Source organism: Hesperophylax consimilis, chromosome 22 (genome assembly GCF_061612785.1).
Source record: "Hesperophylax consimilis isolate HC1 chromosome 22, BYU_Hcon_1.0, whole genome shotgun sequence".
Classification (NCBI taxonomy): Eukaryota; Metazoa; Arthropoda; class Insecta; order Trichoptera; family Limnephilidae; genus Hesperophylax; species Hesperophylax consimilis.
The window spans coordinates 23568023-23587108 of NC_142857.1; the positions used below are offsets into that span (position 1 = coordinate 23568023).

At 36.1% G+C, this 19086-nt stretch overlaps 1 protein-coding gene across 1 annotated transcript; it reads right to left on the reverse strand.

The window, feature by feature from the left end:
- Positions 1–4561: 4561 nt before the first annotated feature.
- Gos28 (golgi SNAP receptor complex member Gos28) lies at positions 4562–16037 on the reverse strand. Its single transcript, XM_089645546.1, has 6 exons — positions 15980–16037; positions 13945–14117; positions 11975–12064; positions 11556–11713; positions 9789–9905; positions 4562–7934 (listed from the first exon to the last, which is right to left on the reverse strand). Exons 1-6 carry the CDS (start codon positions 16008–16010, stop codon positions 7814–7816), a joined length of 690 nt encoding a protein of 229 aa, XP_089501672.1. The 5' UTR covers positions 16011–16037; the 3' UTR covers positions 4562–7813.
- Between the last annotated feature and the right edge of the window lie 3049 nt (positions 16038–19086).

Consider the following 19086-nt stretch of genomic DNA (forward strand, 5'->3'; position numbering starts at 1 on the left):
CTCGAAGGCGCCATTGTGGATACGTCACATAATAATAGTGAAATCGTAGCAGGGCAACATTGAACTGCTACAAGATATATGATTTAAACAGTGATAGAAAGAGAAAACACCACGTATTAATTGGCATTTTTATTTCGATTCCACATATTTAAGAATGTATGAATACAAATATAATTTTATGTATTTTAATCATCGATAAAGGTACTTATTAATTCCATGGCTTTAAAACAAACAAAATCAATAAAGTTATGGCATTTTTCTACAAAAAATAATTCAATTGCTGTGGTTGGTTTTATTTTAGTCAAAATAACTTCAGATGGGTTTGGTTAATTTTCACAATATTTTACAATAATAATTTGTTTTCTAATGTGAAGTGCCACCAATAGTCTGATTTGCAATAGTATAAAATACATATTTATATATTGTTAAAGATTATATTTAAGAGTTTTTAAGGTTATTAGTGGAGATGTTTTTTTCTCGTATTTCTGGCTTTCTATGAATTCAATCAAATAATAGTGTCATACATAAAAACCACAAAAAAATTGTTTTGTGATTTAATTTTTTTTTTCAATGATGGACAGAAACCAGTGGTGCAAGCGATAGACTAGTGAATCTACAAATAATTATAAGAAATAATTAGTCATCCGAAATACGAATACAAATTGAAAACATCTCCCGAGTAAAAATAAATGCTGCCAACGGGAATTGAACCCGTGCCTTCTTGGGTTCAATTCCGTATTTCGGATGACTTATTATTTGATATCCTTTATGCTATGCATAAAACCTTGTCTTATACGTTATTTTATCATTAAAAAAAAATAATAGTGAATCTACATCATATTTGGAGTTGACTATATCGAATTTGAATTTTTTAGGTAAAATTTAAAAAAAAATCGTTTTTTTTTTAAATTTGTTGAAAAATCCTGGATCCAAGAGTTTTCAAAAAAAGTTTAAAATAAAGCAAAATACTCGGGTCGGAAAAAATTTTTTGGGTTCTTTGTGTGACCTAGATCCACCAGTTTCTCTCTTGTGCCACTAGTTTCCGGATACCATGTATAAATAGGTAAGATACAAAGTAAGTACTTTTGACTGATAAAATGTGATTTAAAATTACGAGGCTTTAGAAGCACCAAAGGTAAAATAATATTGAATTTAGTATGCGGCCTATTTTTAATTATGAATACTTAGATCTGTTTACCAAATACAGCAAACAAAGCTATCTCAAGCAATGTTTCGGGTGGTCTCACCAGGGCGATACTGAGAGTATCTGCCACTCTTCTATATATTTTTTATGTTTAGTTTATATGTTCAGCCATATTGTTTTTGCGGTGATGGAGGTTTTTTGAGATGTGAATCTATAGCTTAGACCACTTGTCCACAGGATACCGGGTACAAGTGCTATGTTAACACAGACATATGAATATTAATAGACGAGAAGTTAAGGACGAGGGGTTAAAACAAGAGTTGCGGGACGCAGAGAGGAAAGCTGACTGTGATTCGTCAATAAATCAATCTGACAGTAAATAGGCATCTCGCATTATAATATCACCATTTACTTCTTAAAAGTAAAATCTGCTTTTGAATGAATAGACATTTTTACATGGGAGCGCAAATTACTCGCCACGTTATGAACAAATTTGCGAAGTCCAAATTCGGCAAAATAAATTTCTTCTATTTTCAGAGTCGAATATTTCGTTTATGTATTTAGTTAAGACACTTTTATAAATGTTCATAATTTACTTCCCAGCAACCAACCAGCTTTGTGTTTCGCGTCCAGACGTATCTCCATGTGATAGTATATGTTTCTAATATGCTTAAAATAAAGCAAATAATGCTTATATATGGAATGTAATACGACAATTGGGTTTATTCTCTTTTTCACATCTATTTTTACAAGTTTTCATATCACAAGCCACTATTTTGCCGTGTTATTTCATAAAATCCCTCGACCATAGCTCGACGCTAGTTCGAACAAGAATGATGACGTCACATTCTCAAGATTCACGGGAAGCCATACGCGAGCCCAGCCGGCTCCAATGGAACCGGTATGGGGAGTGGGGAATAATACGCTTTTAATCACTTAGGGCAGGTCTACTAATATTCATATGTCTATGTATGTTAACAATTTTATTTTATTTTACCCGTAATCAATTTTATACCACGTAATCATTATGTAATTCATTTACATTTCGCATGTTTTTATATGGCAGACAGAGTATTGTACTCACTCTGTTCAGCTGAATACATACATTATTATTTTAAATAATTGTGTAATATTTTTTTTATCTCTACATAGATGATGGTATTACATTACTTAAATAAAAATACAGTATTTTTTTATTCAGTGTTTTATTCTATTATTTTTTTTATTGTTATTCAACAAAATAATAAAATATATCTTAGGGTGAAAAATTAGATTTTGTTTCATCTAGACACTTCACATAACGCACGTGATACGTTACCAACTAAATAGTATGACTACCGTCGCCGTTGGAATTAATTTGATAACAACACCTTTGCCACAGGTTACACCGAGTAGATCGCTACGTGATTGCTTAGCAAGGGTGTCTGGGTACATAGGGGGAGGTATGACCAGGTGTTATGTGCGGCGGGAGAGGTCAAATGAGGGGGACCCTTTGACCTCTCCAGTCCGAACTCTCGATCCAACACCTTACACCACAGTGACTCCCAGATTTTTACCTCTTTCTTTCCCAGAACTTACTTCACTTAAAAAATCCCCCACACATTAAAGATGTCAAAAAGCTAAATGACTTATTTAGCTTTTTTGACCGTTTAAATATATTTATTTGCTATTTGGGACAGACTCACATGCGTTATGTTGGGTGTCTCTAATCTTAGCCAACCACCTACCAGTGGCGGTCTATGACTCAGCGAGTGGTAAGATTGAAAAATACAACATTATCGACGTTGTAGTTGAAATTTTTAAATTTCAATATATTTTAGATTGGGGAAGCGCCTCCGTAAACTGTAAAAGTTTTGTACAAATTTTTATTTATTTTTTAAATGGTACTTTTCAATCTACGAAAGTCTAGAACTGCCCATGCTACCTATGTAAATATAATTATGGATTCAACCAAATCACTTATGTCCACATGTAGGTTTACATTGGAACCAAAAAAATATATCTACTCTCCAATAATACTGGAGTAAAAAAATACATATAATTATAAACATTTAATAAACTATTTTTTGTAACAGGTATTACAACCAGAGTTGATGCAAACACAGATGCGAAGCGTATTATATAAGAGGGGGTTTAGGGGGTTCAACCCCCCTCCCCTTCATTTCGGCCTTAGTATTGCTTAGAAAAAAAATTGAAGAGTTACATAAACTACATAATTACATAAACTTTCTAATAAATTTTCTAAACCCCCACCTCCCTCGCTTTCTCCCCCTAGAACCCCGAAATAGCTACACCCTTCTGCAGATGAATTATTTGCTTACAGCACTTATCAAACTTTTTATTTGACTTCGTAAAAGAAATTCCAGTGGTATTGAAAAAAATATTTTTAATAGTTACAAAAATAACTGGAAAAACTTTCCGATATTATATTTTCAAATGTATACACTTATTGGCCCTTTCTCACTGAAAACAATAACAGGCGTAAACAAGACAAAATACTGTTTCTCAGTGATGTTTGGCAAGGATATCACTGCCAGGAGTGAATACACACTCCTAAGTTTGTTTTGTTTGGATCAACTATACTTATTGTAGATATTATGTTATATTGCCTGCAGAAGAAATGGTGGCCAGTCTACGTTGTGTTATCCACGGTCATAAAGTGGAAATAAAATTCAGCAACTACAAGGTTACATATGTACACTGCAGGGATTTGTATATGTTATTGTATAATTCACTAGGAATGTATGAAATTTAATCCCCTCCTCTAAAAGAGGAACCAATGAATAACCTGACAATATTTGAAAATCTCCTACTACCGTCACAGTAAGCAGAAAATGTTGCTTGTGTCGTGATGGAGGACTTAAGTCAGCTGAGGAATTGAACTACCGTCGCCTGGGCGGGAACCAGACGCGATGCCAACTCAGCCACTGACCAGCCGAATAAAACGTAATATATTTCTTTTAGTACATATATTTATTGCATCTCACGAATTGCGAAATTTGCCCAAATGTTTGTATCAACCCAATTTCTTGGTCAACGTAACTATTTTATATTGACATGAACATTTCTTTGAAATTTTCACATTTCTGTTAAAAACAAGAAGTCATGTTGTTTGTCCTATATTTTAAATGAATTATTTTATAAGAAAATATAAAATTGAAACTAGTACTTTTAAAAGTTAATTACAAAATGAAAACATACAGAATCTTTGATATGATTTTTTTTTTAAATCTTACAGGGTGTATGAGAACAAACCTTACAGAATTTAACCAGAAATTCTACCACACGGCAGAACAGATGTTCTAGCACAGCATAACACGAAAAGAGCAATGGTGCTTTTGAATGAAATTTATAAAACAGTAGATACATTATATTTAATTGCTCTTTACCTTAAAAAAATTTTGTATAGGTACCTATTTTCCAAATGGTAAAATTAGAAATCTTTTACTGTAAATGGATAATTAATCTGTCGTAAATGCTCAAGGGGTAAATCATTTGAGCTTAAGTTCATCGTTGAACTCTATTTATATTGTTTATAGAATAAATATTAAATTTTACGAATTTCAAGAATCAACACAACACAATTGTGTGGGTATATCTCTTCCATTTCATTATTTTATTTTTCACATCATTTACCAGTCACCCTGCATATTAAATGCAATCCGAGATGTGTTCAATTAGAACTTTAAAAAAAGCTGATATTTTTAAATCCCCAAAACCTGTTCATAAGATAAACACAATTACATATTATAAACATATTGCACAATCAATCATCTCATTAAAAAATTGATACTTTTTTATTTTTACATATTAATTTATTAATGTTTTATAATAATTAATTATTTTAAATCACTGACATATATAATAAATAGATAATCTTCCCGGCAGGATGCCACAAAGGATTTTATTCGTAGGGTCCAAATTCATTTGATTTAGTGCTTTTTAATCAATCGTAATAAAATATTATTGCTGCCAATCTATTATTGCATAATAACAGTGTGCAATAATAATTACATATTTATGTAGATTTTAGAAAGAAATAAGAGGCATTTCCATTCAACTTAACAAAAAGAAAAGGTTATATGTGATGCAAATCGCACTTTAGTTGGACAAGTTTGTAACTGACATTTTTTTAAAAAGTGACTTTCAAATGCAAAACCATTTCTTTTGCACATTTCTATAACCAAAATAATTTTCAGAGCTATCTGTGTTGTATTTCCGTAGATACTTGTACGATAAAATTCTAACATCAAGTTTTTAAAGTTTACATTTATTTTACAAGGTTCTAACATCACTTTGAACCTTTTACAATTGCCATTTTGTTGTATATGAGAGTTGATCATTGTTACGAGGTGCAGTGTTGTTCATCACTTTGGTTGGATAGGGTTCTAACTTCGCCTTACCATGTTCTGAGGAGACAAAGTTTGCAAATAGAAATTATTTTAGATTTTGAGACATCGTCTTTGTAAAGTTAGAACCCTGTGTAAAAAAATATAAAACTCTAAAATTCCTTTAAAAATTAGTTGGAAGTTACGCCACTCATTGTGAAAAATGGCGCTAGTGTCCAAGGTATACAAAAAAATATCAAGAAAATTTTATTGCATGAACGAGAAACTGGTACTCAGGAATTCTTACAAAAATCCTCTAAATGATGTGAAATCTAAGATTTGATAAATTCTATTATTTAACTTTGTATAATAGTTGTTTTTTTTTGTTTACAGAATAATGTACATTAAGTATTATGCGGTATATTTTTTTAGCGTGCAGCAAAAATATAAATGTGTTTAGCAATGGAGGCATGTATTATTTGCGCATCATATATTGTGATGCGGTTAGGTTAAAAATGTACACAAAATCAATGCCATAATTTTAGTAATTTAAAAAGCTTGTCTCTTTTGGAAATTTCTAATTATGACAAAAGGAGATAGATTTGCATCAACGATATACGCAAGGCGACGAGAAACTAGTGGTTCAAGCAGAACATTGGGAATCTACTGATGTAGATAGGGAACTCGATTTACTCGAGAACGAAAGCTTAAATCAAAAAAATTAAAACCACAAAATTGACTACAAATAGTCCAAATTTGACGTGTATTCACTGGTTTCCGCTTGTACCGCTATTTTCCAGACATCGTGTATTTTTAAAAGACTTGTAAATAAATAAATTATAATAATTTTCATGCACTCGTTAATATAATATTAATATTTGGGTTCTTGCGTGTTGTGTTCCCACCATTGAGACAGTTGTCGCAAGCAATTTGGCAAAAGTTTACAGCTTGACACACTTAAATATGCAGACAGCTAAAAGGAAAAACTAACAAACAATTTAAAAAAAATCAATATATACGTTTTGTAGCCACAAAATCTGCGCTAGCAATGCCACCAATGTGAACCGTATCAAGAAAGAATTTCAAAATTTGAATATGTTAAAAATTAGACGCAGTTATGCGGAAAGCATTCAGCCCACAATTTGCCAAAATCGAGTTATACATTTTTTCCTACAGAAAAATATGAAATGTTTTTCTGCTGAAATCATCCAAGCTCCAAATGCAATAATATACTAACCAAAATTTCAGTTATCTAACTTATTGTGGTATGTAAGTTTTATATGTACTATGCAGTTGCAACATTTTTTTCATATTTCATAGAATACGTTCAACGTGCATAGTTAAACAAAGTGCGCCTTTCAATACCTCGCAAACCATTTCATATAAGATAACCAACCCACTTGAAATGAATTAATTTCAACATTTTGTAGAAAGCATCCAAATTATCAAATGTGGAATAACGTAAGAAATACAATTATTATTTTTTTTATAAATATGATAAATTATTTATTTACACAAATGCTCATATTAAAAAAAAATCTAAGTTTATTTTACTATAATACATCTATTTTAAAATGTCTCTAAAACTTTTTTTTTTACTCAGGATTGAATCTTCCTACACATAGTATGAGCAGTTCTCCAGGAACTGGATTCGACAACTCTATCAACCTCGCCAAATGCCGATGGGCAGGACTGACATTTATTTAGTATATTAACTGTAGTAATGTCATATGATTTCAGACAAATGGGCGTGCGTACACGCGATTGCCATCAAAAGTTGATAGAATGCGTTGCCATTGATAACCAGTCTCTCTGTCGAGTTTCAGCTCGATCTAATGTCGGTAAGTAGGTTAATTTCCGCTTCCAAGATTTGCATTCATCATTACCGAAAAACAAAAGCGAAATTCACATACATGAATTTAAAATCCCTGATATTCACTTCAAAATGCAGTAATATGCTTTTGTATCTTCAAATTTTCAAACGGCTTTTACTCAGTTTCATCTTTTTAGGGGTTGGACGCCTTCTGCATAACTACATACATCTATTTGATTTTACGTCGAGCACATGCCCGCAACACGATTCTGTCTTTAGGGCATCTACGTAATATTATTAAAATGAACAAAATAAATCCATTAAAGACGTCATATTTGTAAAAAAAATGCACCAATGAAATTTTTTTTAAATGTACGAAACGTACAAAAATTTCATGCCGCTACCGAGCGAACAAACAGCTACCTTATAACTTGCGACAACAGTCTCACAGATGGGTATAAAACAGACGAGTACCAATGTTGTGTAATACCGTTTTCCCTCAGTCATTCTTAAGTGTGTAATTTTCCCTCAGTTGAATGCGTAGAGCAGCATGAGGAAGGTGCAGACCCCCACCACTATCCCGATGATGAGGGAGTCTCGCTTTTTCCTCGAGTTAATTCTGTGGATTAGACTGTGGATGGCGGGGAATCTGAAAACATGAATAGACGGCTATTTAATAAAAGGTTAATTCTCTCGGAATTAAGAAGTTTAATTATTAAATTCACCAGATTTCCTATGACACAACTGTGCTGAACCAGGTGACCCTCGATGCTGTTGTTTTTTATTATTTTTTTTTACATTAACTCCTCAGACCTTTGGCAAATTCTGTCAGAAAGTTGTAGATAAGAGTATTTCCACTATCGAATCAAATACAAATAAATGGAATATTTCTTAATCTATCCGAAAACTAAATACTGTTTTTGAAGTAAGTAACTAACCATCACGCCGTTTTCTCTGCAAGGGTAGGCAGAGAGGACGGACCACCAAACAACTCGGTCTCGACACACACTTCTTGCCTCATTCACATTCATATATCGTCTCATACATACTCTTCTATTATTCTGACTCTTGACATGGCCCGACTCGAGTATCGGAGTCACTTAATTGTGCCATGTCTACCACGGGCGTCCACGACTTCTGCTGCCATTCGCATTTGCATCATATATCCTCCTTACACTCCTTCGCTCATTTGCTCTACATTCCCAAACCATCTAAGCGTCCCATTCTTAATCTTACTCATTATGCTTACATCAGCCTTGCACTCTTTGCGGATCTCCACATTTCTCACACGATCATATATGGTTTTACCACACATATGCCTCAGGGATCTCATTTCAACAAAATCCAATTTACTTTCATCCTTTCTCTGCCAGTTCCATGCCTCACTTCCATACATCAGCGTAGGTATCAGCACTCCATTTTGGACTGCTAACTTCGCTTCTTTGGTCAATTTTTTGTTAGCGCCAACTGCGTTCAGTCCTCCATTAATGGAGTTACCTGCATTTACCCTTCTTTCAATATCTCTGTCAGCCTTCCCATCTCTCTAGAACATACTTCCTAAATACACAAACTCATCCACCTGCTCCAAGTATTCCTCATTCACAACTATATTGCACACTGTTTTTGAAAGGGTGATGAGTACACTTTTATTATTACAAATAAACATACAAGTTTTGAAATATAAAAATTTTAAAAGCAAACATAAATATATATATATATATATTTTTTTTTTTTAAATAAATAACACATATTTTATTAGACTAACGTATTACAATTATTACTGTCACCTCAGTTTTTTGTCATTTCGTATAAAAATAATTAACCTTTGTGTACATTTTAATTATTCTGTGGTTACCTTCTAGATTTGAATATAAAGCTTGAGGTTTTCTCTTTCTCACACCGTTATCATATTTATCACCATGACAGAAAGGGAGATACAGCGATTTCCATGAGACCATATGACCTGCTTCTAAAAGCGAACAAATTAGCCCGAAGGATTCCACATAGGAGGCCCTGGGGAAATTAATTTCTCTCAGAACCTATGTCATCTATGGGGTTACTATGTGGAGGGTTTTTTTGAGGAGAGGATGGAGTGAACTTGTGAAGGAAGTAAACACAGAAGACGGAAAATCGAACCACAGCCGAGCTGTTGAACTGACAAATGTTGTGACAAGTGTCAACCTCGGTGTGTTTCCTGACTATGCCCAGGTGTTGAAGGGATCAATGAAGCTAGTTCCTCGGAGCATCTGCCATTGAAATAACGGTAGAACAATGATAGCATTCCCAACTGATGCCTGTGCTAAAAAAATTGCAATCCGTTTGTCAAGATAGGGAATCCATCTATCTATCCCCCACAATACGACCAAGAAGAATAATCAGTCAGTCTAAAATCACCTACCTAAATTAGGGTAGCCATCACTCGAGTGGTTAAGTTAAATAAACATGTACATATAAATAAGAGATTCTTGCGTCTGTAGTGGTGTATTGGATGGATTGTTGTTACCTGTTGGACATATCGTTGAACCTGGTCTGGAGTCTCTTGAAGGAGTGTCTCTGGGAGGTGAGGTGGTCGCGGGTCTCCATGGCGATGTTGATCTGTTCATCCACCAGGTGGTGGGAACTAAGGAAAGAAAACAATCAGTATTAAATGTCAGGCTTAGAAGAAAAGGAAGTGCGTATTTCAAATTCTAAAACTAAGGGAAATCTTTCCTTCAAATATTTATCTATTTATAGAGCGGAGACGGTTTAAATATAGTTCCCGTGAGCACTTAGGCCATAGGACCATTGTGTTATATCCCATTTTACCTCATTCCTTTAACAGTCACCCGGTCCCTTTTATAAAGTTCACCAGGGTTGTCATTGGGTATGTGGCTATGTTTCCTGGTCCATAATGTGTATTCCCAGGTCTCATATCTCCTCTCTAATCCCCTTTGGTTCCCTGAAGGCCCCACAAGGGAAGAGAGTCTCATCTCTCCTATCCACTCCCCTTTGGTTCCCTGAAGGCCCCACAAGGGAAGAGTTCACGGAGGTGGCCTTATCTCTCTTCTCCACTTCTCCTTGGTTCCCTAAAGGCTCCACGAGGGAAGAGGGTCTCATCTCTCCTCTCCACTCCTCCTTCGCCCCATGGGGAAAGAGTCCACTCCCCGTTGGTTCCCTGAAGGCCCCACGACGAAAGAGTTCACTCCTCCTTGGTTCCCTGAAGGCCCCCTCGAGGGAAGAGAGCCTTCTTTCAAATAAGTATTGAAACTCTCGATCATTATTATTTATTGAAGCGGAGACGGTATGCGAATAGTTCCCGTGAATACTCAGGCCATCTCCATTGTTCAAACTCCCATTTCACCACATTCTGTTTGTTTCCAGGTCCCGTGAGGGATCCTCTGGAGGATCCTGTAGTGGTAAGGGTTTTCCCATTGAAAGTTCCTCTTTGTTTGGTTCCTGGAATGCTTTAAGAGAGAAGAGTCCATCGAGATGGTCCCAGCTCTCCTCTCCACTTCCCCCATGGTTCCCTGAAGGCCCCAAGAGGGAAGAGTTCATATAGGTGGCTTCAGCACTCTTCTCCACTCCCCTAATTTCCCCAAAGGCTCTATTTAAAAGGTCGACTTTTGATCCCACGAGTATACAGGGATATAGAAGGTCCACCCCGAGTGCTGGGGCAAGGTCTAAATGCAACCCTGTATCTCAGAGGTACCGTTCATGACACTATTCCCTAGTGTCTTTCATCCTGAACATGGTAGCTCACACCTTGGTTTGAGATGGCTATCGCAGGTTGTGTTTCCACTCCCTGATTGCATAGGTTCACCACACTCCGTACGCTAGCTACCGTGAACAGATTACATATCAATTTCATTGGCCTGTCTGAGGAGGAAGGGTCCAAATATCTTTATGTAAACTGACAACATCAGTTTTCTATCGGTGTAGACGACATTTCTAGGAATTATCGGATGCTGTGTTGTAGATTATAACTTATTGTGAACCCAACTGTGAATTAAACTGGGAGGGTTCTCTATCCCTCAACCGCGGCCAGTGCAGTAACAGTGACTGTGTGAACATTTATGATGCACAAATAGAGTCCAAAAAACTCTGAATTGTGCCAATGTAGACATACTCAAACAACACAACATATATGGAAGAATGTCCCCTTCATTAGTTTCCTTTTGGCACATCTGTGCTAAACCAGGTGACTCCCGATGTTACCGACTGGCTAGATAACTTCAGCATTCCACTTATGATCTCCACCATATGAAGAAGAAGATGGCGTAGATTGACTGACCTATGGAGATGGGCCCCCTCCTTGACGTACTGGTCTCTCCTGGACAGGCCGCTGGCTGCATCGCTGGTGTTGCCGCCGCTTGCCCCCTTCAGTAGGTCCTCGCGCTCCCTTCGGGAAACCCAGTTGCCCTGGGTCTTGCGGAACTCTTGCTGATAGTCCTGCAATCAGATACATCGAATTGGTCCTATACACATTTTTAACTACAGAAAAATACATAAGGAGAAGAATTAATCAGTTCTCAAGGGTATAAAAAAACAAAACTTTGATTTTAGTATGGGATGACCGTTATTTAAATAAATAAAATAGTTCACATCCATACTAGATGTTTGCAATAACTTTTGATTAAAAAAATATATATATATATATTCAGTTTGGTTGAGTATTTTGAGCCCATTATATGTATAATATTTTCAACGTACCTGTAAGATTTCTCTGTGCCTTTGTCTCGTATGTAGCATGGCCGCCCCGCTGGGGGGCTGCTCAGCCATTTTGTCATTCACCGCCCCCAACTAGAAGCAAAAGAAAAGAGTAATGTATAGTTGCACAGTATTTAGTAAAGAAAAGCTCACCAAATTAAAATAACTCAATGAACTAAAGAATAAAGAAGATAATTTACAATGCGCCTCATAGCCATTCAGTATAATAGGCTTGCCAGAATTGCTTCGTCCTGAAGATTATAAAGAAGAAACTTTGGTGGACGGTTCTCTTCCATTCTTATTGCAGTCCTGTCCAGTGTAGCCATAACATTTATTTATTCATTTTAATAAAACATAAAACGAAAAATTTACAAAACAAAACATTTATAGTCATGGAGAGAGGTTGTAGGTATAAATCAAATCATAATAGAGATATAAACAATATAGACATAAACATTATTCACAAACCATCAGAGAAATATTCTTTTATGGACCTCTTGTATTTGGTAAGTTCGGAACTGAAAATATCAACCTTGGATAATACGCTATTGTAATTATTGCATAGTATGTTCAGGCAAGAATTTTGCTTAGAGTTCGTTTTGCTTTAATCAACCCTGAACAGGACACAAGAGCGTGTTGAAAGTGCAGGTACATTGAATGGAATCTTGTTTAGCAACTCTGGGCATTGAATATTATTGTTAACTACTTTATACAGTAATAGTGTATCCTTATGATGCCTCCGTACACTCAGTGAATCAATTTTAAAGTATGAAGCTGCCTCTGCAGTCTGCATATATTATATACATATTTTAAAATACAAAATGATATTTTCACTTATAACATTAAGATTAAACCACACAACTTTAACCCTTGTCTTTGGTACTATTCGAAAATGTCGAAAAATTCTATTTATGGGAATCTAAAGTAAAGTGTGTACTCTATGTAGGTATTTGGTACGGTATTACATTCAAAATTGTCTTTGATTCTAGCTTGATTTTTTATTTATTTTTTTATTTATCTATTCACTTATACACACAGTTTATAGGTATACATATTGACATTGGGTGCAAGTAATACAGACAGATGTTCCATATATAAAACATGGTAGTAGAACGAAATGTGATATGCAACTGTATATACATGATTGAAGCTTAGGTAGTAATGTTCTGTGAACACCTCACTAGGAGAACCTGTGCCGAGATGTTAGCATGGGTGTTATTCTGCCGTCATAGGTGGAAACACAATATCCTCCTTGGGAGTCTCCACCGTAGTTCCACCCATGGTGGCGGTATTTACATTATTAGGTTAAAAGTTAGAAGCTGTGTTGACATGTTCATCATAAGATTATACAGACACAATGTAGTAATTTGAGGTAAGTTACGTATCAAAATGTTATGAAATATCTATAGACACCTATTTATTTTATTTCGAAGTTATTGTTTTTTTGCTCTTGTAAAACAATACCAAACATCACAATCTCAATTACGATTGTGTTAAAATTGTCTTCGGTTCTCGTCTGATTATATACACCTATTTTAAAATAATCCCACTGTCGGTTAGGATTGTGTTACACTAAAGAATGACTAATTTTCGTGATGGTGGTCCTAAATGCCACTTTAAAAAAGAAAATACTGATAAAATAAACATACAAATTAATATATTTAGACATATAAAATGACACATTAGTCCCATTGGGGCGGGGGACTAGTTACACTTTTAGGTGAATGAAATTAGAGAAAATACTCTGCTGGACAATTAACCGTTTGTAGTTTAGGACAGTTTTACACTAGATGGACGATATGTGATCCAACCGAGGCTATCGCCAAAGACAGATGTCGCAAATGAGATATTTGAAGTTTCTCTAAAATACACATTGGTACGTGGTGGGATAGATTGCGTTGAACAGGACAAGATTTATAAGTAAACAATTAGTTTGTTTGTCTTATTTAAATATAATAAAAGAAAAAACTAACCCTATTGATCAGCTGCTGTATCTCCATGGCCATTGTCTCTACCATGTCCTCCGGGCTCAGCAGGGGCACTTGGTCGGGCTGCAGCGCCCCCGAGGCCCCCGCTCCCAGCTTGCTGAACGCAACGAGCTTCACGTCAATGTCATTCTCCAGGTTGCGGGCTTGCTTCCGGAGCTCTGGAACGCCAAATAGAAAATATAAGTTTAGATGACAAAAAGAATACAAACAACGAACTTAACCTAACCCAATAAGTCTGATTAGTGACTGGGTTGACAAATGCATCAAATTATCCCAGTCGTCACGCGTCCAATAAAAATAAAAATAAAAAACCAACCTCACCTGGCTATTTTTTTAATTTTGTTCTGTTTTGTCAATGTTCTGATTTAACTGCTTATAACATTAAATCACCATTATGTGACTAGAACAAGTGCACTTCCTTAGAGTTTCTCCGACTGCAGTCAGACTGGACTCAGGATGAAGATTGCCCTGATGACAGTCAACCTCCGATAGGAGAGGGCACCGAAATAACCGATTTCTAATTTCTTTAAGAAAAAAGATAAACATCCCCGGATTATCAATAACATGACAATAATTAAATTACTCCTATTGCCATAATTTATCAGCGGAGTATGTAGCTTGTGCAATGATAGAAGACTTAGCTAGCTGAGGATTGAACCCATGACACCTGTGTGGGAACCTGACGCATTTGTCCACTCGGCAACTAACCATCCAACGGTACAATGATTCAGAAAGTTACGGAGTAAATACAAATGAAAACAAGATAAAACAAAATTTCAAATAACCTGATAAGGTGTAGATATTAATCGTATCGTGTTTAACATTACCACTCACGGTCGCTCCCACCAATCAGTCGAGCGTAGTGTTTTTGCATCAAGGTTGTAATGGTTGCAGCGGAAAATAAATTCAGAGGATGAATTTTTACTTGCAGCAACCCAATATTTGTATTTATAAGAAAAATAAATCGAAGAATAAATTGACAATAGGCTGGTTGCAAAAACGAAGCCAATATTCTCAATCAAATTTACTCAACATGTTGACCCTAAAACCATCAGACTGGCAAAATTATTTTAGAATGGACGAAGATATTTCAAAACTAATTGGATACTGTTTGTTAGTCAGTAGGTTTAAACGATGTTCAGTAGATAAATAAAAGAAAACATTTACATAGCAGATCATCATAAAAAAATATGTCAATACAATGCAAAATAAATAAACGTTAGACACGTCCAAATTCTACGTGACATGCGAGCGACTGAAGTTATTGGCATAAAGCGGTCGGTGCGGTCGACGATATTCACATTCACCGTAGGTCAGATATCTAATCCGACCGACTACTTCGTTAAAATTTCATAGGATTCCACACTCAAGGACAGATTTGGCATGGAGTCCCACAAAATGGAGATTTAAGCGGTCGGGCCCCCATTGACGACCTAAAAACTATTAACACTTGCTTCGCTGCACAACAATTGAATAACACAAAAAAATAATAACAATGGTAAATGTCTTCATGCTTGACTTTGTGGAACAATTATAAATTAGTAATAAACCAGCAATTGGTTTGATAAAAGCTTTATTATTTCTGGAGACTTGGTAGATTATCGCTTGAATACCGAAGGAACAAATATTATGTGGTTATTATTATTATTTGTTGATCGTTTGGTATTGTGATTTTTCTATGACCTACGACCCAACATTAAAAAAATAATGCATGATAATATGCAACCGGAAAAAATTACGGTAATGTTTAGTATGTAAACAGAACTAAAATAAATAGGAAATTCTGTAAAAGAGTAATGAAATATTTGGCAAAATTAACAAATAATAATAGAAAGCTTTATGTATAAAAACAACAAAGTGCCTACGTCAAAGTTTGACAGCTATTTTGCCATGACAATGAATCATCTAGAAAACTGATTAAAATCGAGATTTTCTGGAATAAATTAATTAGAACTATTCCACATCAATATTTCATGTAATTTTCCGATATCTAAGTGCATTTGTCACGTATTTTGATTACCTTCCCAGCCGGTGGTAGCTCCATTCGCCATTTTTCGTGTTTTCCCTTTTTTGACAACCTGTCCAGGGTTGCCAACCATAAAAAAAATTCCCTCGTACGGATGCAGCTAAAAATCTCGTACTTTGACTTTCAAACCTCGTACCAGAGATGGTATGCCCAAAATAATTATTTCCCCAGATTTCGAGGCGAAATTTCCCTAGAATTTCCCTACATTTCGCAAACCTTGAACAAAACAAGATCTTGGCAAACAAAACCCGCTTCGGGGGGGGGGGGGGCACACACGGCCGGCATGCAACAAATGGAACTCGTAAAAAACAGAGATAGTAGAAATTTGCGCTCTGTGTCATAGCGACGACTAATGCGAAGAACGAACTGTTTTATTATTCAGGGATTTCAATATTTTTATTATTCGGGGATTTCTCGGTTGGTGGGATAACTACCATAGACAATCATCGCGCAAATACGGCAATGTAATTTTTGGTGTAAGAAGTTCCTACAAGTTCTGATAGATGGCACTAGTTTTTACTGTTATATAATAGTGATGTAAAATGTTCGTATAGCCAAATTATCAAAATCTCGTACATAATTGTACGAGGTTGATAGTCTCCTCGTACCTCGTACGGAAGGCCACAAATCTCGTATTTGTACGAGGAACCTCGTACGTTTGGCAACACTGAACCTGTCATTGGCTCGGGGCTGCCATACACAAAAAACATTAATTTTGTCCCTTGTTTATTCAAACAGCGCTTGGGGCATTATTGATCACACGCTTGATATTGAGTAAAAGGTATTTCCAGGATCGGCCCTGTGCAGGCGCACTTGAAGTAGCCTGCTCCAGACCTTGACTTACCAAATACCTAACACACTGCCCTTTACCTGCAAGTTTCTCTGTATGGCATACAATTTGTATTACTTGATGGCCATATCACCAACAAGTGCAGAGATTGGAGATATAAAATATCAGAATGTCAGTAATGCCACTGATGCAGTGAGTAGTTTATTTATGCACTAATGCCTCGTTCAGACGTTTCAATTTGAGTTGATCAACTCTCTGTTCAATGATACTTGAAAGCATATTGACAGGATTCATACTTAGTGTGAACCCTTTTTCAAAAAAGTTGATGAAGTCTTAAAACGGGTCGATAAGCAATCGACATATCGTCGCTGTGAAATCAAACCGGCATATCTGCAAAATGCTTGTTTTTCACCAGAGCGCTTTAAAGATTTCGCATATGATATTTTCCTTTTAACGTCCGTTTGGTTCACCTCAATGCCACCTTATGAATGAATAAAATTTAGACGAATACTGCTTATTGAAGTAGTAGTTGCAAATAAATCGAAAATTGCTTAAATTAAGAGTAAAATGCAGATATGCCAGTATGGCTTTAAAATCAGTGTAATATTTGCATTTGTGTCACAGTGGCTTCTTCTTTTGGAACCTGTTTAAGGTATAAAAAAAGACAATGTTGTCAATGAAAAATTAATTTATTGCTTCACAATTTTTTTTTATAAACAATTAACATAATACTGCTCTTTCCTTTGCTGGTAACTTCAAAGTTTCCCAATCGTTTATGGAAATCTGAATAAATTGACGGTATTATCCCGGCGGTAACTAACTTTAGGATACCATTTTTCTTCTTCTCATCAATGGTCTCTTGGAATAAGCGTGCATCAGAACAGGATTCACGCTCCCATTGCCCCGTTTATTCCTTTTCTTCGCCTCCTCCCAGGCATGTGATCCGTAGGAGGTTTTGAAGTAAAAGTTGCCGTCGTAAATGAGACAAACATCACACAGATCTTTCTTCGGTGTGAAAGTTTGTATGACTTGAAAAAACCTCTGTACTGGTAGTAGCTGATTCCTGCAAGGTTTGACTCCTTTCTTTCTGTTAGATAATCTCTGTGATCAGCGATAGATTTTCCACCATCAATATACTCCCGAGAACTTTGAGATCTGTAGTAATGACTAGGAACACTTGCATTTACAGTTGTGGCAAGGAGGCTTCTTGCTTCGTTGGTTCACTCTTCCACGGGTTTTAGACTCGTATTCCTCACAGCAGTTTCGCATCTTTCAGTTTGCTAAAGTTTTTTTTATAAAATTTGCCTATTTTAATTTATTTTTTTAACCGGGAGAAATTTTACCCGGGTCAGACATTTTGGCATATATGCCGGTTTGTTTTAGTTGAGGCTGCTATAAACGCTTTTGTTAAGTGAAAACCGGATTATCTGCCAATAAGTCATACAATAAGTCATATTTGGTAGTAATATAAATGTACTATTGTGAGATAATCCAGTTTTACTTACATGATGGACTCATTTCCCCCTTGAAAGTTTTGAAGCAACTGGCGTATTGCGGAATAGGTCTGTCTTCTGCTAAAAAAAATGGCGATTCACGCGTAAATGCATACCGGCCCAACGCCATCTGACAGATTTTTATTCAACTATACGACATGCCGGTTCGACATAAAAATAGAAGGGAAAAAAAGAAATTTTTTGACACCAATAACTCAAAATCTCCAATTTTGCATATATGCCGGTTTGATTTAACAGCGACGATATATCGAATTCTGCAAGACCCTGAGCAGAAAATAAAGTTCGCTATAGTAAGGTAACGGTCTGCAGTGCAGTTCAGCGTGGAACTTTTCTGCATTTTCTGCATTCTTGGTCTTACAGCATTTGGTTTATATCTATTACTTACTGAACCGTGAGACAGATCAGTAAGCGTGTAGCAGTGCGTTACTAGAATATTCTGGAATGTTCGCCCATGCAAAACACATCGTATTAGAACCTGCTAGTGTAGGTGTAGCACATCTACCTACTCGCTGGATTATTCTCGATGCAAGCGCACCTATATAACAGCACGACAAGAGGTACTTCAGTTACAAGGGAGTACCCTGCGAGCCCTGCAAGCGCCCGCTGCCAACTGAACGGCCGACCACCTGCGTTGCGTCCCGCCATTACCCCACCGCACCACTACGGGCCACGGATGTACTATGCCCGGCGTTGCACGAACCTTAAAGGAGAGGCTACGGATAATAATCAACTCTGCTGGATTACATCAGCACCCTGGCCTTCCATCATCCCTGTCCAGAGCTCCCCACGCGCCTAGA

What these genes read in the sequence shown, in the direction of transcription:
- Gos28 (XM_089645546.1), bottom strand. Translation starts at nt 16,010, where the DNA reads ATGGCGAATGGAGCTACCACCGGCTGGGAAG. An exon ending in TACAGCAGCTGATCAATAGG is followed by an intron (nt 12,065 to 13,944) that starts GTTAGTTTTTTC and finishes TTTTGCTTCTAG; the next exon opens with TTGGGGGCGGTGAATGACAA. An exon ending in TTCAACGATATGTCCAACAG is followed by an intron (nt 7,935 to 9,788) that starts GTAACAACAATC and finishes TCATGTTTTCAG; the next exon opens with ATTCCCCGCCATCCACAGTC.